Below are 19,696 nucleotides of genomic sequence, written 5' to 3' on the forward strand. Positions count from 1 at the left end.
CTTTGTTTATTGTGCATAAATAGTGAATTGTCCTGACACAATATTACGTTTCGCTTCTGTTATTACCATGTTACATTGACAAAAACATATATTTTTATTCACAGGGTAAAACGTTTTTTTTTTTTGTATCACTAATTGCCCAGTACGATTACAGCATACAATATTATTGTCACTGCTACATTTCTGTAATGCGTACCAGAAATTATTTCCACTGCTAATTAATTAACGTTAAGCTCAAAGGTCCTATTAATAAACGGTTAACGAATGTGTATTTATGAAGACGATTTGTGAGACTGGTAAACTTACCTTTGTTCGTACGATGGTCTTTCATTCTACACGGTGCATTTCAAGGTCCTGTACCCATCCGTCGGTAAACTGTACCTGGGCTTGTTGCAGTGACCTGTAGTTACTAAACTTCATGAGTGTATGCACTCACTCCAAGAACCATATAATTATAAATATGAGCGTGGTGAAAGTTGGGCAGCACGCTAACGTCTTTTGTCCACTCTGTGTGCTCGTAAGTAGGGCTGGGCGATATGACCCAAAATTTATATCTCGATATTTTTTAGCTGGATGGCGATATAAGATATATATCTCGATATATTTTTTAAAGCCATAAAGTAAGAACAAAAAGACAGTTCTTAGTCAAAGCTGTGTCCCAGATGTCACACAGGCACTTTTATTAACATAGAGCATAGATGTACATAAAATTTACTCAAAAATAAATTATGAGCATTTATTAAATAATAATGCTCCATAAATAAAAGAAAACAGTGTTGTTTTTCTGCATAACAAAAAGCTCACAATTGTGCAGTCAAAATGTAAACTAAAAGACGCTGAGCACAATAACAAAGACAGATTTCACAGCTGCTCTGTTCCCAACTTGTACTGCGTGACTGACAGCCTGGAGTTTGAAATCTGCTTCGCAACCACGTCTCTTAACAGGTGCCATTTATGGTCCTTATACACAGTAAGGTGGATATTACGTTGAAGCACAGTATGTATCACTCCGCGAGGCTCAGCCGTAATGCTCCGACAAACCATCAAGCGGTGCAGCTCCGTCCGTAGCTTACCAAAGTCGTACTAAAACATTTTTTGACAGATTGCTGAGCGCTGTGTTCCACATAAAATCGGTTCGCGGCCATCAAGCACAACCAGAATTCATACATAAGGCGCACTGTCAACATTTGAGAAAATGAAAGGATTTTAGTCCGTGCAGCACCTCTGGGCTGCATGGCATTAGCGTGGTTAGCTCGTTAGCGTGGTTAGCTAGCTAACACGTTGACGCCGTCCAGTAACTCGTTAACGGAGATTTGCCGTGTCCATCTTGTCGCTTCCTGCAGGTGAAGCGATGGGGGAGGAGGGGGAGTTGTGTTCAGTGAAGGAGAGGCGAGTCCGAGTAACGTTGCGAAAAGACGAAAGTGGACGAAAGAGAGGGAAACTTGCGGCTCCACAAGTATAATTATAACGTAACATAGACTATATCGATATAAAGGATATTGTCACATCTTATATCTCGTATAAAAATATATCGATATTTTTTAAAAACTCGATATATCGCCCAGCTCTACTCGTAAGGGTCTAAACCTTTCACTCCTTTGATTTTGTCCTCGTATATTTTCTTTGACTTTTCATCAAGTCTGTCTTTGTACGGACCGGCATTGTTCTCCTTCGTTTTGTACATTCCTTTTTTGGGGGGCAAAGAAAAACCAAGAAGGTATTGGAGCCAGAGAATGAACGTTTTGCGGTCCTGAGTTCCCAGCATGCAATGCGCGAAAGTCACGTGGTCTGTCAATCTCTATAGTGGATGAATAATCTCAGTTGTTCTCCTGACTGAAGTTTGGCCCGTGTATAGCATCCTGCTATGCGATTGCATTTGTCCCTAACCACCAGAATCCCTCACGTTAACTTTTATCGAGTGGAAAAAAAAGTTGACGTTCATCCTCCAGCTTCACTGTGCTAATGTTATGCTAACACTGTGCTAATGTTATGTCGCTAGCAATCACATAGCACAACATTATAGCTGTGTCCCAAAACGTCGGCTGCATTCTTCGGAGGACCCGGCCTTCGCGGTCTACATGGGCCAGGTCCACAAAGGTTTAAGCAAATCCTTCTGCTTAAACCTCGAAGCAAGAAGTTCTGCTTTGTCTTTCGACAGGTTTAGAGCACAAACAAGATCGTTCAGCTCTGTTTGTGTAAAAGTCTCTGAATCTTCATTGGCCATGTAATCAGGATCTGATGACTCTGGATTGTAACCAGATGCAGCTTGACCGTGTTCCTCGTCACCTTCTACAGAAGCTAATCCATCATATGCCAGTACAGGAACAGGCAGTAAGTCATCATGAGGAACAGGCCTTATTGCAGATTCCAGACTGGGATATACAATTTTTTGAAAATCCTGTTGTATTCACGCGGCAAAGATAGGAATCGCTGAGATGATCTCACTGTTCCAGCCACACCATCGGGATTGCAAGTGGCATTTCGCAGATTTAAGCTGTCACGCAGTCCATTGGAACAACTGTTGCAGATGACATGTGGAGCCCAAGATTTATCCTGGTCATCCAGTGGATAAAGTACAACTTGTACATCATCTTAAGGTCTGTGGTAATTGGGCGACGTCGTGAATGAACTGCACATAACAGAAACTGTCTGGATGATTGATACAATTTCTAGGCATGGTAACAACTGAAATCAATCACAGTTAATTCAGTCTGTAACATAAAACACAGGGAACTGTCATTAAATCTGGCAATACGCTTATGGTTAATTATTCCAACTATCATGCAATATGTAACTAGCTTCATCACAGAAGCTACGCGCTTAAAAAAAACTAAACACAGATTTGAAATCGGCATGAAAAACCCACATAAACTTATCTCTGATGACTTTGACCTGTTGACCTGTATTATTGTGTCCTTAATGTTATGCAGCTATCTGCCACCACATGGAAATGTTCATACATTTCCAAAGAGTCTGAGCTTTACTTTGAGGAAAGACCCATAGTTATGCTCCTCTCCTGTCTTCCTGCAGCTGGCGGCTCTTCATCCCATCCTACTGAACACCTTGCTCAGGGGCTTCACTCAGTCAGTCATTGTAGCTCTGTCAGTCTGCACGGCGACTGTGTCAGACCAGCCTGACAGCTTTCATCAGAGGCCACGAGCAGCCAAAGCCAATGGTAAGCACGGCTCGGGGACCTTAGAGCCGCATATTCTGGAGAGTCGGTGCGCTGCCTTCCAGTATCGAGCCAGCAAGTATTTAGAAGGAGGTGAAGGTCCTCGACTCAGATCCTCAAAGCTAGCAATGCCTGGCCCCACACCGACCCTCAGCAAAGCTCGGGTTTACACCGACGTTAATACACAGAAGAACAGAGAGTACTGGGACTATGATGCTCATGTGCCAAACTGGAGGTATATATATACATGTTGGCTTCGTGAGAGCATGATTTTTTTAATGAATTTTTAATCACTGCCAAAGTGTTTTTGCTTTTCTCAGTAATCAAGACAACTATCAGCTGGTGCGTAAACTGGGCAGAGGGAAGTACAGTGAAGTGTTTGAGGCCATAAATGTGACCAATAACGAGAAAGTGGTGGTGAAAATCCTCAAGGTAAGCACTAGACTGACTTTTTTGCTAGGGCTGCGTGTGTGTCTGTTTTTTACCTTTTATACCTACAATCTCTAATTTGTATTGTGGTAACATGAGTCTTCTCGCTTTGGCAGTTATCCATTTCTGAAAACCTCATCAAATCCACAAACATTTTTAAAATGTCTTCTGTTAAATCTTTTCTTGGCACTTGCTGACTTTTCTTTGTCAGATTACTTTCTTTAATCCTGTCAAACCTTACATTGTACTCTGGCATCATCTATTGGTCAAATGGTTTATGAACAGCCTGTGGCATCAATTTACTTCTGGATCCCATCAGTCTGGAGAGAATGCCTCCCCCTCAGAAAACCAGCTGGATGAATGTGTTTCTCTCTGGTTCCCACTGATCAGTTCCATTACTTAGTGGGGATGGTCGGTTGTAGTCCTGTTTCCCTGTATGACTTGCAGCAGGATGAAGGTGGTCTCTGGGACTACTGGGATCTGGCATCTCCCTGGGAGCTGCAGTTGCTGTTTTGGGGTGTCTGGGTCTCTGCCTCAGTTGGTAGCGGTGGGGACTGGGGTGGGTGCTGCCTAGCAATCTTAGGGTGTGGGGCCTGGGGTCCTTGTGGTGGTGGGTCCTGATCCCAGGCTGGATGGCTGCCCAGGTGCCCGGGGTTGCCTGGTGTCCGGCTGGGTACCTTCTTGCACAGGGTTGGTCTGCACCCCGTTGACTGCCTTGCAGTGTAGTGTGTGTTAGCGCACGTTGGGATGTCCGGTCTGCACCATGGCGGTCGTGTGTAACTGCAAGCCCATTGGATGGGGTAGGGTGTCCAGGTTATGGGGGCAACCGTTGCTGGGTGCAGCTCGTCCAAGACCCAGATGAGTGTGCCATGTCCCTTTTGCTGTGTGTCTGTTGTAATTGAGTGGTCTCTTTGGGCTCATCTGCACACCCCTGTGGTGGGGCGTGGGAAATGGGGTGCACACTGAGCCACTTGTTTGCTGCTTCTCTCCTTCTGGGCTAGTGCTCTTGTCCTCCTGGTCTTACATATCCCAGCACTCCCTCATACGGCACATTGTTCATACAGTGTCACAGTGGGTAGAGCAGTCATATGGGTGGATTTGCTGAGCCTGGTATTGGAGGAAGGGGTTCACCTCCCCTACCACTCCCCACTGGACGTTGCTGTTGCTTTGGGATCCTGAACTCAGCTCACACCGGGGTGGCAGGCCTCTAGTGGGATTGGCTGCCCATCGCCCCTGGTCCTGGACTCCCACCCCTGCTGGGGGGTAGTATTGCTTCTCACCCTCTTTTCAAGTGTATTTTGTGACACATACACACTCACAAACTTTCACGCTCTTATGTACCGGGGCGATTGTGGCTCAAGAGTTGGGAGTTCGCCTTGTAATCGGAAGGTTGCCGGTTTGAGCCCCGGCTTGGACAGTCTCGGTCGTTGTGTCCTTGGGCAAGACACTTCACTTGTTGCCTACTGGTGGTGGTCAGAGGGGCCGGTGGCGCCAGTGTCCGGCAGCCTCGCCTCTGTCAGTGCGCCCCAGGGTGGCTGTGGCTACAATGTAGCTGCCATCACCAGTGTGTGAATGTGTGGATGACTGGTTGTGTAAAGCGCTTTGGGGTCCTTAGGGACTAGTAAAGCGCTATACAAATATAGGCCATTTACCATTTACCTGTGCATTTTCAAGATTTTGTTCCAGGTGCTGTATTATTGTTTTTGTTTTAAGGTGCACTAACTGGCGATGTATTGTGCATTTCTGTTTGTACCCTGTCGTTTTATTACACCCCACCCCATTTTTTTTCCCTTTCTACTACCCATCCTGTCTTATACATTATCAAACTGTATACCAGAGGAGCCTATAGAGAATTTATAGAGCTGATCTTGGAATAACAAGTTGTTTGGCTCAACAGTGCATTCAGATCATAACTCTGGTTGCATAAGCTGCCAGACAGGACAGGAGTTAACAAAAAAAAAAAGGCTGTGGCATCAACAGCCAAGTGAATGAGATACCCAACACTTTACCAAATAATAGGGGTGCAACGATACACAAAATTCACGGTTCGGTTCGGTTTGATACTTTCAATACAAAAAATGTTCATGCTTTTTTAATTTGTCATTTATTAAAATTATAAATATATATTTTAACTCAAACGTAGAGTTCTTAAATTTAATGTTGCTGAAACAACAAAGTAATAAAATAATAAATCTATCTGATCGAGAAATCACTCATCTTTGGAAAAGAGAGTTTATTACAGAGAAATGGCTCTTTCAAAAATAAAAGCTATACTATCCGCTTCTTCTGGGCTATATTCTCAGCAGCATATTAAACATATCAGGTCCCCATAAGCAGAATCATGTGCTAACGGCTGTCTAATGACTCGGCTAAAGTTAGTAGCATGCTTGTTGTTTTTGTCTGCTTCCACTTATCTTTGCACTAGGATGATGTCGGCATAAATGTGCAGTCATATTTGTTGTGTTCCCACTAGTGCTGTCAGCGTTAATCTTAAATGACGTTAACGCCACAACACGGCAAATCTCCGTTAACGAGCTACCGCGGATCGCCCCGTGCATGGGGCTGGACGGCGTCAACACGTTAACGAGCTAACTGCGCTAAAGCACTAGTTCCCACCCATGTAATTGAGCATTGCATGGCACATCCGACATACTGTTTTACTTTAGTCCATGACGCGCTTACCTTCAGGGTCATACGTCACATGAAAACCAAAATAGTTCCAAACGCCAGATCTGAATGAGGGTGGGGGAGGTTCAATTTGCCATGTTGCAACGAGCTTAGCTTCTGTCTTGCTAGCTTACGCTGCGCTCAGTGGATCTGCACTCGACAGTGCAGCCTAGGCAGAGTAGTCGAATGCAGATCCACTGAGCTCTCAACACAGACAGCATCGTCAGAAGAAAAGTTGATCAAATAAATTAAAAATTTTGTATTGTTCGATACATATGCGTACCGAACCGAAAGCACTGTATCGAACGGTTCAATATCGATACGAGTATGAAGCGCCTTGAGGCGACTTTTGTTGTGATTTGGCGCTATATAAATAAAATTGAATTGAATTGAATTGAGTATTGTTGCACCCCTACCAAATAACTATGCAGTTAATGCTACAGAAACCCTTAAGTAGAATATAAAGGTAAAGAAGCTAAAGAACATAAAGAAGCTGTTGATGATCTAGAAAAAATCAGCAGGAATATTTAATAAGTAGATATTTTTGTGCCGTGACAAGCTTTTATTAACACATGATGCAAATGAAGGTAAGTTCAGTGTTTATGTGGTATCACTTTATGGTTATTGTAGCAGCTTTATTGTAACTATTTCTGTCATCCACAGAACATTTAAACATTTTAAATGAGCAGCATAATGTTGGAAATACTGTGTGTGTGTGTGTGTGTGTGTTTGGATGCCCAAAGATGGATTCTCTCAGCAGCGCCCTATTTTCATTTTCACTTATTTCCATTGTGCTGACTATGAGTGTCCATGTCTACTCAGCCTGTCAAGAAGAAGAAGATCAAACGGGAAATCAAAATTCTTGAAAACTTGCGAGGAGGAACCAACATCATCCGCCTGGTGGACACGGTCAAAGACCCAGTGGTGAGTTGTGAAAACCGGCAGCTGCATGCGTGCGTGTGAGCCATGTAATCCAGTCATGCTTGTAACTCAGTGATACCTGCTGTTCTCCTCAGTGAAGCCATGTGTTGTCCTCTCTTTGCAGTCCAGAACACCAGCGCTAGTCTTTGAGTACATCAATAACACAGATTTTAAGGTACTCAAGTTTGGACTACCAGCAGGGTTACCATCCATGCAAACACGTTGATGTCCATTATTAATAACATGAATAACCCTCCAGTTATTGCTCCACATGTGTAGAGGCCAGCTGCTCACATCAGAACACTTTTTATACATTGATGTCTCTCGTGCGGTCCACAGGAGCTTTACCAGAAGCTGACAGACTACGATATCCGTTACTACATGTATGAGCTTCTAAAGGTAATATTACTTTGTTTTCACATGTAAACTGATCCTCACTTTTCAAAGTGGAACTGCAGAGTACCACTCTTCAAATGTGCTGCGGTCACTGAGGGACTTCCTAATTCAGAGTGTGAATCTGTCGCCACAAGGGCCCAGCAGCAGAGCCAGGATTATATCTAATGACACAGCACGAGTCAAATATGAAAGCATCCTTGGGACAGTTTATTCAGGACGTTTTAAGTAAAGTTATAAAACGACTGCTAAACACTTTAGTTTAATAAAAATGAAAGCAAAGTTTCTAAGTGTTAAACAGCCTGCACCGTCACATGATAACATACGAGTCCATATGGACTGCTCCGGGAATACTCACTGATGATAGAACGTCGTTAAACATTCATTCAGATAAGCTGTCCTGAGCATTAGCAGACAAAGCAGTGGCCTCAGTGCTTTTATTAATGCTATCTATGAAAATGTTGAATGCGCACAACCTTTGAATTTGAATGGGACGGACCTGGAGGGGAAAAGTGACTTTTGGAGGTACATTTGAATGGAACGCCACCACGATAAGCACCTCACTAAGCCTGTTCTGTGTGTTCTTCCAGGCTCTGGACTTTTGTCACAGTATGGGGATCATGCACAGGGACGTGAAGCCGCACAATGTGATGATTGACCACCAGCTGAGGAAGGTGCTACTGACGCTTCTATGGGTTGTTTTGTATGCTGGAATGTTGGCAAGTTGTGTGTCTGCAAACACTTGTAGCCCTTTTTCCATTAGGACGTGCTCGGCTCAACTAATTATCCATTACAATCGAGTGCTAGCCACAAGACGTCATTTGTAGTCTAGGCGATGTTACACCTGCTGCTCAGTCTGTGGAGTTTTTGGGTGACGGGTTCATTTTTGTGAGGCTTTCCATCGTTTCCGAGTCCTTAAAAAAATGGCAGTTTTGATTTTCGTGAAGGAAACACTCCCATACCCTGTCGAGTGACATAACTGACTAACCAGTCAAACACATGCTGTCTGTTGATCGCTTGGAACCCCGGCCAAGTGGGTACTATAAAAGTACCAGATACTGGCCCCTAATAGCAAACCCTAAAAACCATGTCGAGTAGGTACTAGTGGGAGAACGGCTAATACTTGAGCTGTAACTTTGTCAAACCACAATGTGAACCTTCAGAATGGTTCAACAAGACACTGTGTGTAATGTTGTCATTTGTCACATGACATGACAACTCCTCACTGCAGGCATGTCATGTGCCTGCCTGCTTCAAGTCCTCTACCATAATCCCTGTCCCCAAGAAACCTAGGATCACTGAACTAAATGACTACAGACCCGTGGCTCTGACATCTGTGGTCATGAAGTCATTTGAGCGCCTAGTTCTCTCCCATCTCAAGACCCTCACGGCCCCCCTCCTGGACCCCCTGCAGTTTGCATACAGAGCCAACAGGTCTGTAGATGACGCCATCAACATGGCCCTACACTTCATCCTGCAGCATCTGGACTCCCCAGGAACCTACGCCAGGATCCTGTTTGTGGACTTCAGCTCTGCCTTCAACACCATCCTTCCAGACCATCCTTCCAGACCATCTCCAAGGCAAGCTTTCCCAGATGAATGTGCCTGATCCCATCTGCCGGTGGATCACTGACTTCCTGACGGACAGGAAGCAGCATGTGAGGCTGGGAAAGAATGTCTCTGACTCTCGGACCATCAGCACCGGCTCCCCTCAGGGCTGTGTTCTGTCTCCTCTGCTCTTCTCCCTGTACACCAACTGCTGCACCTCCACCCACCAGTCTGTCAAGCTAATCAAGTTTGCAGATGACACCACCGTTATTGGGCTCATCTCGGACGGGGATGAGTCTGCCTACAGGAGGGAGGTTGAACATCTGGTGTCCTGGTGCAGCCACAACAACCTGGTGCTGAATGCCCAGAAGACAGTGGAGATTATTGTGGACTTCAGGAAGCACACAGCCCCACTCCCCCCCATCATCCTGACTGACACCCCCATCACCTCTGTGGACTCATTCCGCTTCCTGGGTACCACCATCACCCAGGACCTGAAGTGGGAGCCCACCATCACCTCCGTCATCAAGAAAGCCCAGCAGAGGATGTACTTCCTGAGGCAGCTGAAGAAATTCAACCTGCCAACACGGACGATGATGCAATTCTACACCGCAATCATCGAGTCCATCCTCACCTCCTCCATCACCGTGTGGTACGCTGGAGCCACTATCAGGGACAAACAGAGACTGCAGCGTGTTGTGCGCTCTGCTAAGAAGGTGATTGGCTGCAGACTCCCATCTCTGCAGGACCTGTACACCTCCAGGACACTGCGGCGTGCAGCTCGGATCTCAGCTGACCCTTCTCACCCTGGACACAGTCTGTTTGACCTGCTCCCCTCAGGCAGGAGGCTCCGGTCCATTCGCACCAGAACCTCTCGCCATAAGAACAGTTTCTTCCCCTCTGCTGTTGGACACATGAACAATAAACGTACGACTGTTCCCACCACTAACACATGACCCTACGCTGTGTCACTGCATCATTCCATGTTTGGCACTGATCACCACCTGCACTCATGTATATATCTTTCTACGTAGCACTTTTAATTCTTATTCTTACTTTTATTTTTTCATGTCTATTTAAGCGCAATTTATGACAGTATGTTTGCACTGAAGCACCGCAGCAATTTCCTAATGTTGTAAACCTGCTCAACATTTGGCAATAAAACCCTTTCTGATTCTGATTCTGATTTCTGTTTGTGTGTGACAGCTGCGTCTTATAGATTGGGGTTTGGCTGAATTTTACCATCCCGCTCAGGAATATAACGTCAGGGTGGCCTCGCGCTATTTCAAAGGCCCCGAGCTGCTAGTGGACTATCAGGTATGCTTCCACTCAGCAGAACACGGTCACCTGCCCGTCTCAGTTTTCTCTGAGCTCATTTTTAGTTGTGTGTTGTTCTTTCAGATGTATGATTACAGTTTGGACATGTGGAGTCTCGGCTGCATGTTGGCCAGTATGATTTTCCTGAAGGAACCGTTTTTTCATGGCCAGGACAACTATGACCAGGTGAGAGAGACAACATGAAGTGGTTTTTCAGAAATGTGTGATCCTGCAGGTCAGACACAAAAATGCTATGGTGGGTTATACTTATGCTTTTGAACTATAATAAATTGTAAGCCAATAATAATACATAGTAGTGACCTGAATATAAGCCGTGTGTTTTCTAAGAAAAATCCAGACAGCAGTGAGTCGAAGGAGCTGCTTTAAAAGGAGCGACAGCTTGTTGTGTCAGCCTCCACTTCATGCTCTGAAAGCTGTAACTCAAGACATTTCTACACTAACTGTAACAACAGTTCACTCAATTAGGATAAAACGGCCAACAGATAACATTTTATTTTTAAAAGGTCAGAGTTCAGGTCTCGATGAACAGTGATGTAAAAAGCCACTGACTGACTGTGTTGTCTTTGTTTCTGCTTTCATAAACAGTGTCTTCTGCTGTGACAGTGCACTGACATATTTGAGCCATTAGGGGGCGCACTGATGTGGTATGCATCTTGTTTTCCAGCTGGTCCGCATCGCTAAGGTTCTCGGCACCGATGAGCTCTTTGGCTACCTGCACAAATATCACATAGAACTGGACACTCGCTTCAAAGACATGCTGGGGCAGTGAGTATCGCTGACTTCCTGTAAAACTGCTGAAACATATTCAAATGTATTGAAAGCAGCTCACACCCAGGCAGCTTAACTAGATGTTAATAGTCACTTGTTTCCAGGCAAACACGGAAACGCTGGGAGCAGTTCATCCAATCAGAGAACCAGCACCTGGTGAGTCCAGAGGCTCTGGACCTGCTGGACAAGCTGCTGCGCTATGACCACCAGCAGAGGCTGACGGCGGCCGAGGCCATGCAGCACCCGTACTTCTGTTAGTACCGCGCGAGCCGCAGCACGTCTGCAACAACAGCTGCCTGCTGAAATAATGAGTCACAAATCTGATTTCACTCTCAAGATTATACAAGCTCTTCTTCCATTTTATCAGTTAACTCCATTCACCAAATATAAAGCAGCGATGTGTGACCACAGTGGCCAAACACACAGTAACCTGAAGCACCAGCAGGCCGTTCATCTTCAGCCTTGTGGACCTGATCTGATATTTTCACTCGATCAGCTGATACTCCTTATGATGCTGACAAAGCAACATTTATAGTAAAATACTTTATTCGTCTTCCAGAATCATTGTTTAAAATCAGGAGAATTCTTTTTTTGAGCATGTAGAAATTCACTTTTCAGTTTGCTTTTTAAAAGATAAAAAGCAAAATGTCTCAGTCCACATCAAAGCTGTCTGTTATGTGTACTGATTACAGATGCATGTGCACTGCATGATTATTAATACAGCTTTTCACATCCAGGGTTTCCTTTTTCATCCTTACACATCTGCATTCTTACCTGGGTCATAAATTATACATAAAAAGGGGGGGGGGGGATAAATAAGGGGTGACATCATCTAAATTCATTATAAAAACATTAAGAAAGATGGTGCAATTTGAAAACAAGGACAAAAGTAAAAAAGAGAATAATAACTGGGTTAGAAAAATCCATCAACACAGAAAGCTACAGTGACTTAGAGTTATGGTTTCTCTCACGTCTCTTTCCGTCTCTCAGCTTCTGCTCTTTCTGTGTCCGTAGGCAGGATAAAAGATTGATGTTGTTCCAGGTATTTTGGCCACTGGTAATCAGGTTGTGATGAGGAAGTGCTGTTTTTAAACATGACGTCATTTTTAAAAATTTAACGTGACCCATAACAAGTGATAGCCCGTGCACTCATCAGCAGAGTTTACAGAAGTCATGTCAGAAAGTTGTGCTTGGCCACATCTGCGTCTGCTTTCTCTCCCTCTCTCTGTCCTCCTGCCTGAAGACGGCCTAAACAAACGACAAGAAAGCTCACGGAAAACATTTTGTGTTTATGTCTCAGATCCTGTGGTGAAGGAACAAGCAAATGCCAACACAGATGGATCAAAGGCAATAAGCAGCTCCAATGCAACATGATACCCAGAGAACAGGTAAGACACACAACAATACTCTATTTATAATATGTAGAGATGTAGAGGTATGCAAAAGCTTGGATGTGCCACTTTACATGCCATGCCAATGCGTGTGCGAATGATTACAGCCACTGCAGCACGCAGAAGCTACGGGCTTTCCTACAAATGCTGATGCTTTAGTCTGAGTCTGTTTACATATTATTTCTGTGAATGTTAAATATCAACCAAAAACGATACAAAAACAGCACAAGTCGAGCTTCTTCAGAAGGGACCTGAATTTTTATCTAGCAGCACTTAACGTGGTCGTGCATTTGTGCTTCAGGCTGTTTTCTGCATGTGGTAGCAGTTTGTTGTCACCAGGGGGCAGTGTTAGAACATGTTGCATCACCAGGGGTGCCGATGTATGTTCTTGTGTTCCTTTAGTTTATTTCCTACCACAGTGAGCACAGTAATCAATAAAGACAAAACAACTACTTTGGGGTGATGTAAAACTAATGTTTTTTCTTTTTGGAGACTGTGGCGGGGCATGGCCTGCGGTACCGTGCAGGTGCGTCCGCCTCCTCTGCACGGCACCGCAGGCCCCGCCCCGCCACAGAGACATTTTAATCAGCGAGCGCAGTGAAGAGTAGAAAGGAAGCAGTGGAGGAAGGTGCACCTCAGCCTGTTCACTCTGTGAGCTGGCATAAGGCCTGAGACCAAGATTCAAACACAGTAAACTGAAACTGCAGCCAACAGCCTGTCTACACTGTTGTTTTGAAATCTGATGATTTTGTTCACCTCTTGCTCCTCATGTTGACCATCACTGTTATCTTTCCTCTTCACCCGGCATCTTCACGCACTCCATTTAAGACAACTCTGGTTGTCTCAAATTTAAGACAACTCTGGTTGTCTTAAATGGAGCTTCTTTATTTACTCAGACACCCTGTGGTGACCCGGGAAAGACTGCGGAACATTACTGGAAAATTTTAGGGTGATTTTAAACTACCTGACTCAAAATAAAATCCTTCACGAGCCAAAGTTATTGTTCCTTAAAATAAAAAGCAGCAGCTGTGCATCAGCATTTGTAGACAGGCTCAGTATGAAATATTTACTGCAACAGAACCTGCTTGGACAAAGCCGGCCTGTTATGAATATCAAATGGTATCCTTTTGCTTGTGTTCTGCTTGCTCACACCTCTGTGATTACAGGATGAGTTTTCAGTATTTGTTTTTCTGTCCATTCAGGAAGAATCTTTATTACCTCAACTTGTGACCTTTTCGTGGCAGAAACCTCTGCCTCCACATCAACAGCCATACTGGAGCAAGATGTCAATTTTGCAGCACAAACAAACACGCACGGAATAAACTCCTCCCAACAAAACCCTGGGAAACTGCGCTGCTTGGTCTGAGTCACAAATAAATCAGATCTGGAATCAGATCTGACCCCTTCACCCTCCTCTTCCTCCTCCTCTTCCTACCTGCCAACATCTCCACTTGTTTTTAAAATGAGCAACGTGACTTGTTGGATGGGTATCAAGCTGGTGTTATTGCTGTGAAGACCTTTGTCGGTTATTGCAGCGACGACTTCAGATCCAGTTGCAGGTTTTAAGCACTGAGTGGCGTGGAGGCTCTTTTCTGCTATGGATAGAACAAAAGCTATATTAAAAGAGAATAAACCATTTTTATTTAAAGGTGTGTCTTTTGGACTTTTATTGTCTCTGAACTGAAATTTATCTTCAAACACTATGGTCCACATTGCTCAGACCTGGTCTCTAAAGTTTAGTGTAGCCAGTAGGGCTGTGTGATATGACAAAAATCTAATATCCCGATATAAGACATTTATCGTCCTGACAACGATATAAATCACAAAATGTAATATTTTCTGTAAATTCTGTAATACTCACCTTGTGTGAAGTGTTTCCAGCTGGGCGTCGTGTAGCTGGACTCTAGTGTTTTAACCGATGCATGAAACTACATTTTTAGATGTAAGTTGAAAGAAAATGGTGGCCGTTACAAATTTTGAGTCTAAGGTTTATTTTTTAGCACCTGACGGATCTTTTTTTTCTTCTCATCCGTAAACTCTTTGCATACTCTTTCACTTGATTCAGTTTATTTTGAAAAGTCAACAGGATCTTGAGCTTTATTGTGAAAGGTTTACATGGAAAACAAACAAGCGGACAGCAGAGCCACGCAAACGCAACAATGACTAGCGCTTGTCGTCCATAGTGTGTTTATATTAAATATAAGAGAAAGAGAGAACTTTAATAAATTAATATAGCCAGTACAGTGACCATCAAAACCATGAAAAAATAATGCTGTAAACATTTTATTTTATGACACCACGAAACACACGATAGCATAAAATGAAACGATAGACGTTTTTATATCATCGTCCGATATATATCGTTATATCGAACAGCCCCAGTAGCCAGTAACTAACTCAGTCCTTGGAGGCTACTGTACCTTATTTTTGTTTCTCACAAGACTGCACAGGTCCTGACGTGACAACTAAAATAACTGTTTATAAGAAACGCTAAGACTAATCTTGACTAACTAAAAAGTTAGTCCCGATTCTTCCTCCGAAGAGGAAGAATCGTGTTCCTCTGCCTTCTATGATTCTGGCCAATGTCCAATCTCTTAGAAACAAAACGGATGAATTACAAGGAAATGTGCTTCATCTACGGGAATACAGGGAGGCTTGTCTGATGGCGCTTACCAAGACGTGGCTGACCGATATGGACAGTGACACTTCACTGCAAATCAGCAGCTTTGGGACCCCTGTCAGATTGGATCGGAACTGTGGAGTAACACGCAAATCCCACGGAGGAGGGCTATGTTTGTATATCAACCAGGGCTGGTGTAATAACTTTACTGTGCCGGAGCGGTTGTGTCTTACCGACTTTCAGTATCTGTCAGGCCATTTTACTTACCGAGGGAGTTCCCTCAAATTTTTGTCACTGTTTACATTCATCCTAAAGCTGACGTTAAAGTTGCTGCCGATGCCATTTTTAAAGTGGTACACGATCTGCAGACTCTCACTTATTCTTGGTGATTTTAACAATTGTAATCTTAAGAAATCACTGAACGATTTCTTTCAATATGTCACTTGTCCTACAAGGCAAAACAAAACGCTGGATTTGTGTTATGGACCAATTAAGGGGGCATATAAGTCTGTGGCTGGACCTGCGCTAGGTTCTTCGGATCACAATGTTATTCACCTCCTCCCTGCTTACAGATCTGTGATTAGGAGGGAGAAGGCCTGTGTGAAGCGGACTAATGTCTGGACAAAAGACAGTTGTGTTGCCCTTCAGGGGTGTTTTGATTGCACTGACTGGTCCTTGTTTCAAGAGAGCACTTCTGATTTGGATGAACTCACCGATGTGGTGTGTAGCTACGTCTCTTTTTGCAAAGACTCTGTGGTTCCAGTCAGAGAATTTAAGACTTTCCCTTATAACAAACCGTGGCTCTCTAAAGATATTAAGGATCTGATTCTTAAAAGGGAAATTGCTTTTAACGAGGGAGACGTTCCCACTATGAGAATATTGAGGAAGGAGGTGAGGGCTGCAATAAAGATCGCCAAGATGAGGTAAAGAAATAAGATTGAGGCAGAACTCAGCAGTAACAACCTCAAAAGAGCTTGGCTTGGTATGAAAACAATGGCAGGGCTACAGACGAAAGGTAAAAGTAATATTACCTTAGAGGGGTTTACCTCTGACAAACATCTGGCAGACAGTCTTAACAGTTTTTAACCTTCGTTTTGAGAACTTTGACTTCTAGGCAGACCAGCACACTGAGGGAAAAGACCATCACTCCCCCATCAATTTGTATTGATGAGAGGGGGTAGCTAATCTCTTTAGACACACTAAAAGTAAGAGTCCTGGACCTGACAACATCTGTGGACAGGTACTGAGAACTTGTGCTGATCAGCTGAGTGGGATTTTTCACTATATCTTCTCACTTTCTTTAGAGCTACAGACAGTACCTAAGATTTGGAAACATGCTGTCATTGTTCCTGTTGCTAAGGGCAGTTCTCCTAAGGCACTGAATGATTTTAGGCCTGTGGCTCTGACTTCTTTAGTGATGAAGACATTTGAGAAGATAATTAAGAAGGAGATTTTAATGTATGTTGAACACCATCTTGACCCCTTCCAGTTCGCCTGTAGAGCAGGGAGAGGTGTGGAGGATGCTGCTGTCACACTCCTGCATCTCTTGTATAAGCATCTTGAGGCCCCCCACCCACATGCAAGATTATTATTTGCTGACTTTTCATCGGCATTCAATACAATTCAACCCTTCTTACTTGCTGACAGGCTTTACAATCATTTCAAGCTTGACACTAGTCTGGTCGGCTGGGTGACAGACTTTCTGACTAATAGGTCACAATGCGTGATGGTGAATCATGTGTTTTCTGATGTGCTCTCCTCCTCTACTGCATCACCCCAGCATGCTGCCTCTCTGCCCTTCTGTTCATTCTGTACACGAGTGAGTGTTGCAGCAATTTCACGAACAGACACATCCTGAAGTTTGGTGATGACACAGTAATCGTCAGTCTTCTTGTGGGGGCGAGTCAGGCCATGGACAGGTTGTAGATGATTTTGTGAATTGGTGTGATGAGTCCTTCCTTTCACTTAACGTGTCAAAAACTAAAGACATGATTATTGATTTTAGGAAGTCCTCTTATAGCTCATCACCCACTATCATTAAAACTGCCGATATTGGGATCGTTGAGAGTTATAAATATCTAGGTGTGGTACTTGACCATAAACTGTGTTTTGAATCTCATGCTGATGCCACTACTAAAAAAGTTCAACAAAGACTGTTCTTTTTAAGGAAAATGAGATCTTTTAATGTCTCATCTGAGATGTTGTCCTTGTTTTATAGAAGTTTTATCGAATCTGTGATGTCCTTTTGTATTGCTGCCTGGTTTGGTAACCTGACGGTGAAGAATAAGAATCGGTTGGGACTTCTGCTAAAAACTGCTAGCAAAATTTCAGGGCTTGTCTCCTCAATGGCAAATAACTGCCCTTGGACTTTCTATCACTATTATTGTCATTATTATTTTATAGTATTGTTCTGTTTATTTATATCCTGCTGCTAAATTCAGTAAAATCATAATTCACGTCGGCAGTAATGACACCCGGTTACGCCAATCGGAGGTCACTAAAATCAATATTGAATCGGTGTGCAACTTTGCTAAAACAATGTCGGACTCTGTAGTTTTCTCTGGTCCCCTCCCCAATCAGACCAGGAGTGACATGTTTAGCCGCATGTTCTCCTTAAATTGCTGGCTGTCTGAGTGGTGTCCCAGAAACGATGTGGGCTTCATAGATAATTGGCAAACCTTCTGGAGGAAACCTGGTCTTGTTAGGAGAGACGGCATCCATCCCACTTTGGATGGAGCAGCTCTCATTTCTAGAAATATGGATTATTAAACCCCCCAAAATATGACTATCCAGAGTTGGGACCAAGAAGCAGAGTTGCAGTCTTACACGCCTCTCTGCAGCTTCTCTCCTCCTGCTACCCCCCCCCCCCCGAAAAACCCCCCATCTCCATAGAGACTGTGTCAGCTTCCAAAAAGACAAAAAACAAACTAAAACCAGCAACAAACAACTTAAACATAAACAATTACAAAGAAAGAACAACAAAGTATCCACATCTGAACCAAAGAGTAAAACAGTGAAATGTGGATTATTAAATATTAGGTCTCTCTCCTCCAAGTCTCTGTTAGTACATGACTTAATAATTGATCAACAAATTGATTTACTCTGCCTTACAGAAACCTGGTTGCAGCAGGATGATTATGTTAGTTTAAATGAATCAACACCCCGAGTCATTCTAACTACCAGAAACCTCGAAGCACAGGCCGAGGGGGCGGTGTGGCAGCAATTTTTCACACCAGCCTGTTAATTAATGAAAGACCAAGACAGACTTTTAATTCATTTGAAAGCCTGATGCTTAACATTCTCCACCCCAGCTGTGAAACTCAGAAACCAGTCTTACTTGTTATCATCTATTGTCCACCTGGGCCTTACACAGAGTTTCTGTCTGATTTCTCAGACTTTATATCTAATTTAGTTCTGAGCTCAGATAAAATAATTATTGTGGGTGATTTTAACATCCATGTAGATGCTAAAAATGACAGCCTCAACATGACATTTAATCTGTTATTAGACTCAATTGGCTTCTCTCAAAATGTAAAAGAACCCACCCACCACTTTAATCACACTCTAGATCTTGTTTTAACATATGGCATAGAAACTGAACATTTAACAGTGTTTCCTGAAAACCCTCTCCTGTCTGATCATTTCCTGATAACATTTACATTTACAATAATTGATTACACAGCAGTGGAGAGTAGACTTTATCAAAGTAGATGTCTTTCTGAAAGCGCTGTAACTAAGTTTAAGAATATAATCCACCCACTCTTATCATCTTCAATGCCCTGTACCAACACAGAGCAGAGCAGCTATCTGAACGCTACCCCAACAGAGCTCGATTATCTTGTTAATAATTTTACCTCCTCACTACGTACGACTCTGGATACTGTAGCTCCTGTGAAAACTAAGGTCTCTAATCAGAAGTACCTGACTCCGTGGTATAATTCTCAAACACGTAGCCTAAAGCAGATGACTCGTAATCTGGAGAGGAAATGGCGTGTCACAAATTTAGAGGATCATCATTTAGCCTGGAGAAAAAGTTTGCTGCTTTATAAGAAAGCCCTCCGCAAAGCCAGAACATCTTACTATTCATCACTGATTGAAGAAAATAAGAACAACCCCAGGTTTCTCTTCAGCACTGTAGCCAGGCTGACAAAAAGTCAGAGCTCTTTTGAGCCAACCATCCCTTTAACGTTAACTAGTAATGACTTCATGAACTTCTTCACAAATAAAATTTTTATCATTAGAGAAAAAATTACCAGTAATCATCCCACAGATGTAATATTATCTACAGCTACTCTTAGTACCATTGATGTTAAGTTAGACCCTTTTTCTCCAATTGATCTTTCTGAGTTAACTTCAATAATTACTTCCTCCAAACCATCAACGTGTCTTTTAGACCCCATTCCTACAAAACTGCTCAAAGAAGTCCTGCCATTAATTAATTCTTCGATC

At 43.4% G+C, this 19,696-nt stretch overlaps 1 protein-coding gene across 1 annotated transcript; it reads left to right on the plus strand.

Annotated features, from left to right (window-relative positions):
• The first annotated feature begins 3,162 nt into the window (after nt 1-3,162).
• On the plus strand, nt 3,163-14,269 carry LOC146583783 (casein kinase II subunit alpha'-like). The gene is made up of 12 exons (XM_085277444.1): nt 3,163-3,407; nt 3,493-3,604; nt 7,091-7,192; nt 7,314-7,364; nt 7,529-7,588; nt 8,173-8,256; nt 10,337-10,447; nt 10,532-10,633; nt 11,133-11,233; nt 11,341-11,489; nt 12,537-12,624; nt 13,830-14,269. The coding sequence occupies exons 1-11, from the start codon at nt 3,301-3,303 to the stop codon at nt 12,608-12,610; spliced, it is 1,053 nt and encodes a 350-aa protein (XP_085133570.1). The 5' UTR covers nt 3,163-3,300; the 3' UTR covers nt 12,611-12,624; nt 13,830-14,269.
• The last annotated feature ends 5,427 nt before the right edge of the window (nt 14,270-19,696 follow it).

The sequence above is a fragment of the Mchenga conophoros genome, linkage group LG1 (assembly GCF_057382185.1).
Source record: "Mchenga conophoros isolate Kocher_MC1m ecotype Shallow Benthic linkage group LG1, M_conophoros_male_GT1.1, whole genome shotgun sequence".
Taxonomy (NCBI): Eukaryota; Metazoa; Chordata; class Actinopteri; order Cichliformes; family Cichlidae; genus Mchenga; species Mchenga conophoros.